Source organism: Carassius carassius, chromosome 21 (genome assembly GCF_963082965.1).
Source record: "Carassius carassius chromosome 21, fCarCar2.1, whole genome shotgun sequence".
In the NCBI taxonomy this organism is placed as follows: Eukaryota; Metazoa; Chordata; class Actinopteri; order Cypriniformes; family Cyprinidae; genus Carassius; species Carassius carassius.
Genome location: NC_081775.1, coordinates 32,837,333 through 32,853,186, shown reverse-complemented (window position 1 = coordinate 32,853,186; position 15,854 = coordinate 32,837,333). Strand labels below are relative to the sequence as shown.

The 15,854-nt window shown below is 42.0% G+C and overlaps 1 protein-coding gene across 1 annotated transcript; it reads left to right on the top strand.

The window, feature by feature from the left end:
• Nucleotides 1-3,892: 3,892 nt before the first annotated feature.
• LOC132098182 (dual serine/threonine and tyrosine protein kinase-like) lies at nt 3,893-15,330 on the top strand. The gene is made up of 14 exons (XM_059504363.1): nt 3,893-4,485; nt 6,667-7,070; nt 9,503-9,892; nt 10,114-10,309; nt 11,531-11,766; nt 11,895-11,978; nt 12,045-12,221; nt 12,329-12,458; nt 12,537-12,693; nt 12,804-12,936; nt 13,017-13,130; nt 14,249-14,363; nt 14,705-14,839; nt 14,913-15,330. The coding sequence occupies exons 1-14, from the start codon at nt 4,320-4,322 to the stop codon at nt 15,074-15,076; spliced, it is 2,601 nt and encodes an 866-aa protein (XP_059360346.1). The 5' UTR covers nt 3,893-4,319; the 3' UTR covers nt 15,077-15,330.
• The last annotated feature ends 524 nt before the right edge of the window (nt 15,331-15,854 follow it).

The window sequence follows — 15,854 nt, the reverse complement described above, 5'->3', positions numbered from 1 at the left end:
GCCGGTGTGGGCGGGGCTCTTACCGTAAGTACCGCCCCTCGGCTTTGTTTTGAACTAGGTAGGCGTGTTTAAATCCTTTGTAGAGACCGAGCGACGTACACGCTACATAATCTGAAAACCACGCCCACACGCTCCCCATTGAATTCGTTTCTCGGAAGCTGGCTTCTTGTAATTTCTGACTTATAACAAAAAACAGAGTAATGTCTAAAAGTTGCTTTGTGACAAGGTGTACAGTAAACAAGCTAAAAAAAACAGAACTATGTTTTTATAAGCTGTCGAACCAAAACCTTCCTTTTATTTCACAAATGATCAAAGTGAACGGCCCATGAGAAACACCCTCCACATCTAAAACTGTTTTCATCTTGTTTACTGTTCAGCTGGTCACTGTTTCAAGTAAAAGTTTAGTTTTTTTTTTTTTTTTTTTTTTTTACTGCTCATTTACATTTGTGGATGAAGGATTTTCCATATATAATAAGTAAATGTACTATATACCAAATTCTAAAGTCAACAGTGTACTCATAAAAAAACATCCTTTGAGTAAACACTTTATACTAAATCAGTTTACTTTAACAATTTACTCCTCAGTTGATTATTCAGGATTAATATTTTCCTCTCAGCAGGTGTTTGGCGCGCTTGGTGCAACGTCCTCGCGAGAGCGCGGGAAAATGTTTTTCTTCACTAATAAAACCGAAAGTGTAAACTTTATGAAGAGTGGTATTGAAGGGGAATTTGCTCTCGTTCATGTGTTTAGTATGTGAACTCGTACACAATCCTGGCTCAGTTAATAGTGTTTCATGTTTACATTTACAAACGTTCAAGATTACAAAGGGAGTTAAATCTTAATATTTTCACACATTTAAATATTTAAAATATGACACACCAATGTTTCAGGAGTTGAGGACACAGAATATGACACATGGTTATTCCATAACTGGTTTATATCCCATTTTGGTTTATGTATATTATTTTTTTATATTTTTTATCAAGGCATTTGTTAGACGCCATGTTTCCTGTCATAGCTATGCAAATATTTTAAAGGGTATCATTCCTTAAAAACAAAATACTTTTTTAAAACTGTGATAAGAGAATGCAAGAAAAAAAAGTTTTCTTTTTTTCAGATTGATATGATTCTTTTTTTTACTATGGTATAATATATTTGCATACATAGTAAAATGAAGTTAATGTTAAATTAATAATTTTCATTTCTGGAAAAATTAAATTTGAATAAATTCTCTATTCTCTAATTAAAAATGTCATCAAATCAGGAGTCTGTTTTCAGCTTTTAAACATCAAAATCATGATCCCCTTCAATAATGTCATTGAACATATAAGCTACAAGTAGGTTAATGCATTCCCCATGAATGAAGAACACAAGGTTACATCCCAGAGCTCTACTAGAATGTTCTAGAGTGATGAAGACAAGGAAAACATGAAGAAAACTAAGAGGAAAATAACACAGGTAAGACTAATCAATCTGTTCTTTCCATTTACGTATTAAACTGTTGGTAAGCTTAAAAGAAAAGTTATTTAGAATTTTTTTTATTTTAGTTATTATATTTAAGGCTGCTATACCACATGTAAATCAAAGAAGAGAAAAAAGAAGAGAAATACAGACACACTGCGAGATAGGATCCAAGCGAGTGTCGACTATATTACTATATTTTTTATTTTTATTTTTTTAGAAATTGGATGAAAATATACAATCACCTTCAGGAGAACATTAAAAAATAAAAGAAAACAGATGTCAGAAAAAAGAGGAGGACAAATAAAACACAATAAGGGGGTATGTAACTTACAATAAAGTACAAAATATAATAATAACAATAAAAGAGCAATGAAAGAAAGTTATCTTAATCAGAGTCAATAGAAATACATGTTTCATATAAATGAAAAAACCGGACACCTTTTTTATTGTTAGTCAAACAAAAAGATTGAGCAGTGAGTCAACCTCAATCCGGAAATACGAAAAAGCAGGAATTGAGCCCAAATAGTGTGTGTTTTCCTTTAAAAAAAAAACAAACAAACATGTTTTCATACAATTTAAGTGAAAATGATTGTATCTTGTTTAAAACACAAATCATGGTTTTGTGCTGTAAAAAAAAACCTTTTTTGCAAAAAAAATATTGCAGATATATTCCAATTATTATTTTAAAACAAGATAGATTGAAATATCACGAGCTTTGTAACTTATGTAAAAAAAAAAAAAACGGAACACGTTTTTATAAGCTGAACACCTAAACCTTCCTTTTATTTGCGAAATGATCAAAGTGAACGGCCCATGAGAAACACCCCCACATCTACAACTGTTTTCATCTGGTTTACTGTTCAGCTGGTCACACATGAGCTTTTAGACATTGTTCTGTTTGTAGAAATGATGAGGATCAGCTTCACGGAATAGCGTCAGTGGAGAGCGCGGGATTGTGTTCCCTGCTGGGGGCGTGGCCTGAAGACGCTCCGTCAGTGGAGAGCGCGGGATTGTGTTCATCTGGGGGCGTGGCCTAAAGGCGCTCGGCTCTAGGGTTTTTAGATCCTTAGAACATCTTTAGAACAATGAACATACAGTACAAAGGCAATAGCATAAATCACATCAAAATAAATATAAATAAATTTACAATTATTTCCAGTTTTTTCGCTTTGTTATTTCTTGTTTCTTTTTACATATACAGATTGTGACCTATTTATATTTTAAAATGAGTAGAAGTTTTTTTGTTGTTGTTGTTCACTTCTCATTTACATTTGTGAACGAGTATGTGAGAGACTGTGTTTAACAACACTGACTAAATCATGTTTCTTTCGAAAGAAACTTTCAGTAGTCCGTTTCATATTAGCTTTCGATTCAATATGGCGTCTAAACTGACTGGTTTAAATGACTTTATTAATAAAATAATGCTCTTATTTCAGTTAGTTAGTGCTCTTTTGCAGCCGATTGACATAACGTCATGACGTCACATTTATATTTATGTGAGTGTATATTTACGCAAACAGAGCAGATGTGATAAATAATCAGAGAAACAGTGATTTAAAAGGTGAGGGATGTGAAGTATCCGTGGATTCGCAGCAGTAGCGCAGAGTTAACCTCTAGAGGGCGCCAGGTCACCGCACTACAAGCACACTACAGTATACATCTAGTGTACTACACTGACTGTACAGCAGAAGAAGAGAGAAGAAAACTGGAGATTGTAGCGAATCCACCACCTTTTTTATTTTAGAAACTGAATATAAAATGTAAGATAAAGACTAACTGGATGCAAATAATACATTCAGCGACCAAAACAATAATAATACTAATAAACGACAATGAACCATGTTTTTGTTATAGTGAAAGTGTATAAACCATGTTTTTTGCGGTATTGATTACCACTTATAACCACAGTTTTATCTACAAATACCATGGTTAAACTATAGTTATATTGTAGCAAAACCATGGTTCATTTGAGGTTAACCTGGTTTAACTATAGTAACCACGTTTTTTTTTTTTTTTGGTCTCATTTATTGTAAAACCATGGTTAATTTTCATAAGGGAGTGAGAACAACAGAAACCATCAAAGAATTTGTAATGGTTTTACTGGTTAACATGGGAATTGTACTTGTTTTAATGGCCCCAGTTGGTCTTTTCTAGTAATTAGTCGTCTTCCATTATTATAATGCAATATGTATAACAGCACTTCATTTCTAATTGATTTAATGGTTGAAATTTTTGTAATAATGGAAACCATTCGGATTTTCAACAAGAAATGTGTGTGGTGGTCTAAAAATATTTGTTAGATTTTTTTTTTTAATAATGTCTTTCACTTTATGACGTAAATAATTTTAGTACGTACTTTGTTTATGTTCGCTACGCAAAGCGGACTGCATTTCCCAGCATGCAGCAGTGGCGCCCCGCCTCCCGAGCGTCCCTCTCTCGCCTAATGGACGGGTAGCGGCGGCTGGCAGCGCAGAATTCCCGTATTTGGGCTGAAAAGTGACACATTCCCGACGCAAACACCGGGATAATCGATGATCGGCGCTCACCCGTGGGAGAAAGAGTCGCCGAACAGCCGCGAAGCGCGAGCAGCGACCCGGTCCGCGCGCGTGTGCGTGTATTACCGATCAGAACCGCGCCGATATCGGTCCAGTTAACGGGACGAGGCCGTGTGTGTAAGTGTGTGCGTGCGTGTGCGTGTTGATGCACTGTTGACACACACACACACACGCGCGCGCCGCTGGTTGTTGTTGTTGTAGCGTTATCGGTTCGGTCCATCCGGGCTTCTGCAGAAGCAGCGCGCGCCCGTGTGGAGATGTGACGCGGACTCGCGCACTGGGTCTCGCTCCGGGTCAGGATGGAGAACCCGCAGAAACACAGTCCTCTGCTCAGAGATCTGACCCGAGCCTTCAGCCACTACAACAAACACAACGTGCTCCTGAAGAAGAACCTGCACGAGACCCTCAGCTTCTTCAGGGAGATCCGAGAGAACCACAGCAACACACCTGCAGCGCTGGACACAGGTGATTCCGCTTCCGGTGTCCAGAGAGACTAAAAATACAAGCTGATGGAAAATATTAATAAATGCTAGCGTAGAATATGAACACAGTCGGCAAGTTTCACTTTTATTTCTGCGTTTTGAAACTATAAATAATGCTAATTATTTTTGTGTTATAATTAAATATATTTATGTAGTTAAATGTTTCTGATATATAATATTTCTTCCTTAAATGCACATATATTAGCCTTCTAATAATTAAGCTACACATTTCTAAATAGGATTTAGTGCAAGAAATAAGCAGCTTAACATCCGTGAACAGAGTCACATTTAACTGAACCGAGAACTGAACACTCCTCAGTGCTTTAATGAGGACACACACACACACACACACACACACACACACACACACACACGAACATGAGCTCACATTGATTCACTGACATCACATAATCTTGTCCGAATCTCATATCAGCACCAAATCAAGAGAGAAACATCAGAAAGTGTATCTGAGGTTCAGAGCCCAAGCCTGCGTCATGACTTTAGTGTGTTATGATATTGTTTTAATGTCATTGAAACTTGTTTTCACTCTGATCAGTGTGTGCTGTGGAGGAATCTGTGTGATGAGTCAGTGTGAGAATATGAGCGCTGACACCCGTACTGTACTTGCTTTGATCTGTGTGTGTGTGTGTGTGTGTGTGTGTGTGTGTGGGTGCGGTTGTCATCCTCTTTCCCGTCACAGAGGTGTTTTGCAGGTCTGACGTAAGTTTCCTCTGGGTTCTCAGTGAAATGTTTGAGTGTGTCTGAAGCAGTGCTCTCACGGCATCACGGCGTGACCTTTGACCCGTCTCAGGTGACCCCTGCTCTCTTCCCTGGACCCCGCGCTCGTGTTTGTGTTCCTCGGGGCTGTCAGCGCTGGTTCTGACCAGTCAGAGTGCAGGCGTCTCTGGCCACGCCCCCGAGCTGCATGTAAACACATGTTTGTTCTGTGCAAGAGTATCTCAGTAAAGATCTGTGTGGTGGCTCAGATTAGGCGGCGAGCCGGCGGTTGTATAAGGCAGCGCTGGGATTATGAGCTCTTCCTAATAATAACCCACTAACCAGCGGCTCAGAGCCGGTCATGAGATGCAGTGCTTGTGTTTGTGTCCTGACGCCTGACTCTAGGAACAGCCCTGTGTTCTCTCTCTCTCCATTCATCACCAGAGATCTGCTTCACAGTCACTGGGACATTCTGTTCATAGATGACTTTTACTTACTTTTTCTTTTTTTTTGTAATTTCTATCAGTTTTAGTTGTTTATTTATTTATTTCAGTTTCAGATATTTTTTTACAAGTTAAACTAAATAAATGCTGACTTGGCAACAACCTGATACTTTATTAATTTATATTAGTTTTATATACATTTTCTTTTAAATTATTCAGTTAACGTTTATTTATTTTCAAGGAATGGCATTTTTTATGGTTGTAGTTTTATTAGAGTATAATAACTCTGATTTGGCATTAATTGTATATTAAGTTTAATAACAATAGTTACATCATTTTATCAAGTTTCGATATCAAAAACATATATTTCTGTGTATCATTTTATACAGTATTTTCCGCACTATAAGGCGCACTTAAAGCCTTTAACTTTCTCAAAAAACGACAGTGCGTCTTATAATCCGGAGCGCTTTATATATGGATCAAGGCACTCTGTCAAAATGTTGACATTCCCTTTAGCACAGCTCCATCTAGTGGATGCATAACACAAACCCAGTCACACGTTGCCTCAGCGCATTATTAATTGTATTGAGAAACGGTGTGTTTGTGATTGTAATTACATTGTTCTGCCGTTAGATGGCGACAAGAGACTGTTTCTATGAGTGAGTCAGCAGTAAAGACTTTTACTTTAAAAAATAAACACTATAAACGAGTTATTTTTAGTTTCCACAACAGCTTGACACATTGGACAAATGCACTGAGCAGATAAATCACACATAACAGATAAAAGGATATTAATGTTACGATAAAGATATCGCTTTCCTCAGCAGATGTTTTTGTAGGATGGTGTATGTTTGTGCCTTGTGTTTCTGGTGTGGTCAAAGAGAATTACAACATTGGTCTGCAGTGAAGTTGAATGTTATTGTAGTGTTATATTGTGATTTGCGTAGTGTTTTTAACCCCTGTATGAGCTACATGTTAAACGTCAGTGTCTCTTTGTGTGTCAGGTCAGCTCAGCTGCATCTCGCTCCCGCGTCACGAGGAGGAATATCTGCAGAATGTGCTCGATAGCACCCCCTACATCCTCATCCTGGGCCAGGACTGCTCGGCTCGCTACCAGCTGCTGAACTGCCTGCTGGGAGAGAGGCTCCTCCCCCTGGGCTCTGAGGTGGGCGGGGCCTGTGGGCCGGAGGGCGGGGCCTGCAGGAGAAGGAAGCTGTGTTTCACACATGGCCGTCAGACACGTTTAAGCCTGGCTCTGCCGGGACAGTACGAGCTGGTGCATCAGCTGGCGTCTCACTGCAGACGCTGGGACACGCTTCCACTCGAGGACCTGGAGATCCAGGAGTGTGAGGATCCTGCGCAGCGATTGGCCGAGCTGGAGGTCACGCTCCATCACACCCTGCTGCAGGTCAGGGGCAGTACTTTTCTTTAAAGATTTTTAACTGGATCAACTTGAAAATGTAAATACAACATGATTCGAGTAACTTGTTCTTTATTACCCCTCTAGTCAAATAATGATTTGATTTGATTCTGTGAGATGAGATTGTTTTTGCAGGGACATCCATCAGCTGCTCATTCATCAAGAGTGCCCAGAACAGATTCTATATGTTGTCCTACTAATTTAAGTTTGTGCAGTGTGTGCAAGTACAAATAAAATCTGTAACCCGGGTCCATGGGTCTGGTGCACTTCACATGACCACCAGAGACACACAGAGCTGCTACGGTGATGTGTGTGTCTCCATGGCAACCAATGGCGGGAAAAATGTGTCCTCCTATACTCTGTAGGTTCGGTCACAGATGATGTCCTCTTTGAACAGGGATCTGTGTTTGGACCGTTTCAGTTCCCGATCTGACTCTGAACAAACACTGTTACACAATCAGTGTCATATCAGACTTCGACTAAGCCAAACCAAGATCTTGAATCAGTACTAGATCAGTCAAATATCAGAGTCGGTCATGGATCAGACTCTGAGCAGATCAGCTTTGGATCATCAGACTGATCAAGGTCTTGGATTGGTTGCAGATCTCTTCAGTCAGAGTAGGGCTGTAACAGAAGGACAATCTCTCATCAGGATATAGTGACCGAAGGGTTCAGACTCAGATGGAGGTCAGACTCTCTCAGTGTGTGTGTGTCTCCGTCATGACTCTGTCTTGTGTTTAAAGCCTTGTCTCCCGTCACACACATCTGCTAGAGTCACGTCTGCTCTCACATGAACTGGTTAGCACAGAGATGTTAGCGGACTGAAGACTGAATCAGATGTTTGTTGGTATCCGCCGGCTGTGTTTGTTCCAGAGAGACGGCTCTGACTGACTCTATTGAGCTCTTTATTCTGGCTCTGACGCGCTCGCTCAGGATTAATCAAACAGATGAACTTTGACCCACCGTGTCTAATGTAGACGCATCCCACGCTCCAGGCCAAGCCAAAACTAATCACACCGCTTTTATAAAGTTGTTGTTTTGAAAGCTTTTATCCAGTAACCAGAAGTGTCTGAGAGGATTGTGGATGTCAACTGGTTTAAAACTAAATATATACTGTATATTATTGTAGTCTTCTAATATGTATGTCTATACGTATCACAACAAAAACAACATCAAAATATATTTCGTCATGCTACATTCATTACGTTTAGGCAGTTTTCAGCTAGTTTTAGTGGTCTTCGTTTACATACGTTCATCAGATTTAATTGAGCAAGTTTGTGAATTTATCAGACTGTTTAGTTGACCTGGTGTGAGGTGATGCCAGGTGTGTGTGTGTGTGTGTGTGTGTAAGTGTGTGTGTGTGTGTGTTCACTGTTTGTGTGTGTGTGAGTGTGTGTGTGTGTGTGTGCGCGTGCGTGCGTGTGTGTGTTCACTGTTTGTGTGTGTGTGTGTGTGTTCACTCAGTGTGTGTGTGTGTGTGTTTGTTTGTGTGTGTGTGTGTGTGTGTGTGTTCACTCATTGTGTGTGTGTGTGAGAGTGTGTGTGTGTGTTCACTGAGTGTGTGTGTGTGTCCAGGAGGTGAAGGTCGTGGTGTTCCCGTGTCGTGGTGTCCAGTCGGTGTGTGTGTGTGTGTGTGTGTGTGTGTGTGTTCACTCAGTGTGTGTGTGTGTGTGTGTGTGTCCAGGAGGTGAAGGTCGTGGTGTTCCCGTGTCGTGGCGTCCAGCCGGTGTGTGTGTGTGTGTGAGAGTGTGTGTGTGTGTGTGTGTGTGTGTGTGTTCACTCATTGTGTGTGTGTGTGTGTGTGTGAGAGTGTGTGTGTGTGTGTGTGTGTGTTCACTCATTGTGTGTGTGTGTGTGTGTGTGTGTGTGTTCACTCATTGTGTGTGTGTGTGTGTGTTCACTCATTGTGTGTGTGTGTGTGTGTGTGAGAGTGTGTGTGTGTGTGTGTGTCCAGGAGGTGAAGGTCGTTGTCTTCCTGTGTCGTGGCGTCCAGCCGGTGTGTGTGTGTGTGTGAGAGTGTGTGTGTGTGTGTGTGTGTGTGTGTGTGTGTGTGTGTGTGTGTGTGTGTGTGTGTCCAGGAGGTGAAGGTCGTGGTGTTCCCGTGTCGTGGTGTCCAGTCGGTGTGTGTGTGTGTGTGTTCACTGAGTGTGTGTGTGTGTGTGTGTTTGTGTGTGTGTGTGTTCACTCAGTGTGTGTGTGTGTGTGTCCAGGAGGTGAAGGTCGTGGTGTTCCCGTGTCGTGGTGTCCAGCCGGTGTGTGTGTGTGAGAGTGTGTGTGTGTGTGTGTGTGTGTGTGTGTCCAGGAGGTGAAGGTCGTGGTGTTCCCGTGTCGTGGTGTCCAGTCGGTGTGTGTGTGTGTGTGTGTGTGTTCACTGAGTGTGTGTGTGTGTGTTCACTCAGTGTGTGTGTGTGTGTGTCCAGGAGGTGAAGGTCGTGGTGTTCCCGTGTCGTGGTGTCCAGCCGGTGGAGGAGTCTCTGGAGGACTGCAGGCGCGGGATCCTTCCCATCATCCTCTACTCCGTCAGTACAGACACACTGAGCGCTGAGCAGGTGAGGGACCTGAGGAAGGTGCGAGAGACTCTCCCATCGTTCCCCGTCTGCTTCATCAGGGTCTCCAGCGGCTCCTCGGACCCCGGGGCCCTGCACAGACAGCTGCTGTCTCTGGATCTGAGCGGGGCTCCTGTTGTGGGAGAGAGTCTGCAGCGTGTGCTCGGGCCCTTCACTCGACAGCTGCTGCAGAACCATCAGGCGGGGGCCGCCTCGCTGCTGAACACCGTCCACTGCCGCTGCCTCGACCTCTTCATCAACCAGGTGACCCCTGACCACGCAGTCTGAGAATCTCTATACGCTATAAAACAATATTGTTCTTAGCTCATGTTCAGTAATGCACTGACTACTGTTGTGTTTCGTGCTATTGTATTGGTGTGTGGTTCCTGATGTTGAAGGTTGGCAGGCTTTGATGTTGGAATCGCTCAGTCCTGTGTTTTCGCTGGTGTTTGTGGTGAAGGAAGCTGTGTTTTGTGTGGTGTCAGGCGTTCGACATGCAGAGGGATCTTCAGATCACGCCTCGGCGGCTGGAGTACACGCGTGAGAAGGAAGGAGAACTCTACAGCTCTCTGATGGCCATCGCTAACCGCAAGCAGGAGGAGATGAAGGACATGATCGTGGAGACGCTGAGCTGCATGAAGGAGCAGCTGCTGGAGGACGCCGCTAACCTGCACTTCACAGGTCACATAGACATTATAGTGAGGAGCTGGGAGACTTCTACAGAGTCATGTCGATTCTTAAATCACAAGACTTGATTAGTGTGTCTCCGGAACATTGTAGCGTCTCCCGTCCAATACATCGCAATTTGTGCTTTGATACTTTTGAACTGAAACAAAGTCTCTGATCTCAAATTGTGTCCATTGAATTGCAATATTCAAACAATTAATGCCATTCTGTCAATGTTTAATGTGGAGTGACAGATCGCAGGATAACTGATCATCTCCTCCGCTTTATTACTAGTTACAGCACAAAATAAACATGACTACATCGATATAACGGCTGGTAAACAGTGTTACGTAACATCACGTTTACCTCAGAAACAAACATATAAACTCATTAGTCAGCTAGAAAAAGTTCAGAGTAAATGATTTGTAAACAGTGATGTATCATCAGTTTCAGATAGATCAGATCATTAAAATGAAACGGTTCCAACACAGGGAAAAAACGTGTGAATGATGATTAACCTTCTGTTTTTAGTTTGATAATTTTTTATTCCTTCATTAACTTTCATTTTGCTTTAAGTGTTTTTATTTTTAAAAAAAACATAAAAAAAACTTAAATTGGTTCTATTATATTATTGATTTAGTTTCTGTTTTTGTTTAATTTACAATTTTCAAAATGTAATTATTTCTGCGAAAAGATTAAATACAAAAGTCAATGCAAAGACACAAATAATGCAGGGTGACGTGAATTGGGCGAAGCCATAAATATATGCCTCAATTGTGTCTTCCATGCAAATTGAAAATTAGCATAAGACGTTGTCGCGCTAGCCAGTCACCGAAGAGCTATGCACAATTGTTTTATTTTTATAGTTCAGTTTTTTTCATTGTGTGTTTAAAGGGGTGTTTGTTTTGGTTGTAGTTGCCATAGTAACCAAGGCAGGGGCTGTAAAGGTCCCACCCTCCTCTCCAAAGAGGGCGTGGTGTAGCAGCTCATTTGCATTTAAAGGGACATACACAAAGAACAGTTTACAGCAATAACTTCATGTTTACTAGTGTGTGTGTGTGTGTGTGTGTGTGTGTGTGTGTGTGTGTGTGTGTGTGTGAGAGCGAGAGAAAGAGGGGAATCCAAAGCTAGTTGCTGTATTATTGTGTGTCAGAGGGAATTCATCAGTGTTAATGAGCAGCATGTGTGTCATGTTACTATAGAGCAGTCTGTGTGTGTGTGTGTGTGTGTGTTCAGACATCATCATGTCGTCTAACGGCGAGCCGGTGAGCTCGAAGGACATCAAGATGTGCATCAGTCAGATCCAGGACCTGATCGTGGTGCGTCTCAATCAGGCCGTGGCTAATAAACTGACCAGCTCGGTGGACTACCTGAGAGAGAGCTTCGTGGGGACGCTGGAGAGATGCCTGGGCAGCCTGGAGAAGAGCACACCTGAGTCCTGCAGCAACGTCACCTCCAACCACCTCAAACAGGTTCAGCACACACACACACACACACACACACACTATATACCGTTATACAGAACAATACAGTTAAGTTGTGTACAGTAAACTTCATTTGTCACATTCTGAAGTACTGTTTTAAATGTAATTGTGCTCAGATCCTGAACGCGGCGTATAATGTGGAGGTGACCTTCCACTCGGGCTCCTCCGTCACCAGGCTCTTCTGGGAGCAGATCAAACAGGTAGGTTACCCATGATGCCCTGCGCTCGCGTGTGTGGTGCGGCGGCTGACGCTCGTGTCTCCTCAGATCATCCACCGCATCACGTGGGTCAATCCTCCATCCGTCACGGCCGAGTGGAAGCGCAAGGTCGCGCAGGACGCCATCGAGAGCCTGAGCGCCCCCAAACTGGCCAAGAGCATCTGCTCTCAGTTCAGGACCAGACTCAACAGCTCCCACGAGGCCTTCGCCGCCTCGCTCCGACAGGTCAGTGATTCAGTAATCATTTACACTGTGTGTGTGTTTGTGTGTGTGTGTGTATATATTTTGATGCTGGGAGTCGTGTACTGATGTGTGTGTGTGTGTGTGTGCAGCTGGAGGAGGGTCACACGGGGCGTCTGGAGCGAACTGAAGACCTGTGGTTGCGGGTCAGGAAGGATCACGCCCCTCGACTCGCCCGCCTGTCACTGGAGAGCCGATCGCTGCGAGACGTCCTGCTGCACGGTGAGACACACACACACACGGATCACATGGGGTGTGTTTGCGTGTGATGTGAGTCTGAGTCCGTGTGTGTGTCCTCAGGAAAGCCGAAGATGGGCCGTGAGCTGGGCCGGGGTCAGTACGGTGTGGTGTATCTGTGTGATAACTGGGGTGGACGTCACCCGTGTGCCCTGAAGTCAGTCGTTCCTCCGGATGACAAACACTGGAACGACCTCGCGCTCGAGTTCCACTACACACGGTAACAGCACTCCAGTGCATCTACTCTTTAATAATAACAATAATAATACTGGTTGTTATTATATTTTAGTTTGATACCAATAACAGTAGCAAGTTGTCTGTGTCCGTCAGGTCTCTGCCTAAACACGATCGTTTGGTGAATCTCCACGGCTCAGTTATCGATCACTCGTACAGCGGCGGCTCCAGTATCGCGGTTCTGCTGATCATGGAGCGGTTACACAGAGATCTCTACACCGGACTGAAGGTACCATCACTTCACCGGCTCTCTGTCTGTCTGTGTGCTCGTCCGTCTGTGGTTGTGATTGACCTGTCTGTCTCTCTCAGGCCGGTCTGTCTCTGAAGGAGCGTCTTCAGATCGCTCTGGACGTGGTGGAGGGGATTCGGTTCCTGCACGGTCAGGGTCTCTTACACCGCGACATCAAGCTGAAGAACGTCCTGGTGAGGAACTGCATCCACCATCTGACTCTCTGTGACGACATCCCATCATAACACTTCATAACACTTCAAAGTGCTTCATAATGTATCTTAATGCATCATAGTGCTTCATAATATCATAGTGCTTCATAACACTTCATAGTGCTTCATAATGTATCTTAATGCATCATAGTGCTTCATGATGCATCATAACACTACGTAAAGCATCATAGTGCTTCATAATGCTTTATAACACATCATAGTTCATCATAACACATCTTTGGGCTTTATATTGCTTTGTAGTGCATCATAATGCATCATAACACTACGTAAAGCATCATAGTGCTTCATAACGCATCATAACACTTCCTAATGCAACATAGTGCTTCATATCTCTCCACAACGATCATAGTTCTTCATAATCTATCTTAATGCATCATAGTGCTTCCTAACATCATAGTGCTTCATAATGCATCATTGTGCTTCATAACGCATCATAACACGAAAAAAAACATCATAGTGCTTCATAATGCTTTATAACATATCATAGTTCATCATAACACATCTTTGGGCTTTATATTGCTTTGTAGTGCATCATAGTGCTTCATAATCAATCATAGTGCTCCATAGTTCTCCATAACGCATCATAGTGCTTCATAACGCATCATAACACTACTAAAAACATCATATTGCTTCATAATGCTTTATAACACATCATAGTGCATCATAACACATCTTTATGCTTTATATTGCTTTGTAGTGCATCATAGTGCTCCATAATGCATCATAACACTTCATAATGCAACATAGTGCTTCATAGCTCTCCACAACGATCATAGTTCTTCATAATCTATCTTAATGCATCATAGTGCTTCCTAATATCATAGTGCTTCATAGTTCTCCATAACACATCATAGAGCTTCATAATGCATCATAGTGCATTGTAACACTACAAAAAGCATCATAGTGCTTCATAAGACATCATAACACTTCCTAAATCACCATAGAGCTTCGGAACGCATCATAAGACTTTGTAACGCATCATAATGCTTCTTAATGCCTCATGATGCTTCATAACACTTCATAACTCTGCACAGTGCTTTATAAGGCATTATACTGTGTGTTTGTGTTCTTCTGTGCAGTTGGACAAACAGAACCGGGCGAAGATCACTGACCTGGGCTTCTGTAAACCCGAGGCCATGATGTCGGGCAGTATTGTGGGGACGCCCATCCACATGGCCCCGGAGCTCTTCACAGGTCACCAGCCGCTTAATGATCCACTGAGGAGTGCTTTCGGTCTTGAGCGTTTTACACATTACAGTATACGATTTCAGCATCCGCTGATAAATTGTGCATTTTTAAATTATTTTGAAATTGTAAAAATGTAGTATCGTTTTTAAAAGTAAAAAGTAGCTTTTTAAATGATTTGATAATTTAAATATTCATTTAACTGCAATTTATTTATTTTTAATTAGTATGTGATTTTAATACTGGACAGTGAAATGAATCCTCTTTAAATTATTTTAGAATAGTTTTGAAAATGTAGTTATTGTTTACATTAGTTTCTGATTGTACGTGTGTTTGTTTATTTCGCGCAGGAAAGTACGATAACTCGGTCGACGTGTACGCGTTTGGGATCCTCTTCTGGTATCTCTGCTCCGGCTCAATCAAACTCCCAGAAGCCTTTGAGAAATGCTCCAGTAAAGACCAGCTGTGGACTAACGTCAAGAAAGGTAACGAGCGCCAGTCGTAGGATCGCGTCGCTGTGAACTCTGGGTAACCTCTGTGTGCGTGTGCTGCTTTCAGGCTCGCGTCCCGAGCGTCTGTCCACGTTTGACGAGGAGTGCTGGCAGCTGATGGAGGCCTGCTGGAGCGCAGACCCCTCCCAGAGACCCCTGCTAGGAATCGTCCAGCCCAGCCTGCAAAGCATCATGGGCCGCCTGTGCGGCAAACTGGAGGACTCGAACTGACACTCACGTCCCTGCGTGCTCCTCTTAAGACGCTAAAGGAATGCAGCTCTTGTTTTGTGTGTAAAAACAGACGAATGTTGATGTCTGCCTCTGAACAAACCTGATCACGCGTGTCATTTTCAGCGCTAGAACAGAGCGTTTTACTCGTAGTCGAGTTTGTGTTACAGATAAACTGAACTGCTGATTTTTAGATGGTGTTTAAACTGGTTTACATTATCCTGACATTTTTTAATAAAATAATTTGGACGAATTCACCTCTGCACTGTGTTGATTTCTTCTGTGCTTCTTTGATTATTAAAGTGTATTGAATATGATTTGCTTAAACATTCAGCAGAGCTGATGAGAGAGAGAGATTTGTTTTAATATTATCAAAACAAAACATCATGCCACAGATTAAGGTCGACTTGATTTTCTTACAGTATAATTAATAACTACGGAGTAATATTAACACATTTACTACAGGGTTATTTGAAAGTACTTCAAAATCACTGGTTGTTTAGTATACTATAATAAGTAGTCTCACAAAGACACTAAAATAAACTGTTTTGCTATAGCTTTATTTAAAGTTTCAGTCAGGATAGTCTGAGTATTTTCTTCCAGTCTATTCAACATTTTCTGATAACATTTAACAAGTTTTTGATTTTGAATTTACAATTATATAATAACAAACATTTGTGTTTAGTTTAATTAGTTAAATTTAAAGACTAGGTAAACGTCGTTATAAGTTAAAGGTTTAATTAAGTCTACAAGGCTTACCTAGCAGGCTAGTTTTACAGTG

Excerpts from the sequence above, each read along its gene's own strand:
- LOC132098182 (XM_059504363.1), top strand. The coding sequence starts at position 4,320 with ATGGAGAACCCGCAGAAACACAGTCCTCTGCTCAGAGATCTGACCCGA. Across the intron at positions 4,486-6,666 it reads ACCTGCAGCGCTGGACACAG|GTCAGCTCAGCTGCATCTCG; the intron begins GTGATTCCGCTT and ends TTTGTGTGTCAG. Across the intron at positions 12,459-12,536 it reads GCGAGACGTCCTGCTGCACG|GAAAGCCGAAGATGGGCCGT; the intron begins GTGAGACACACA and ends GTGTGTCCTCAG.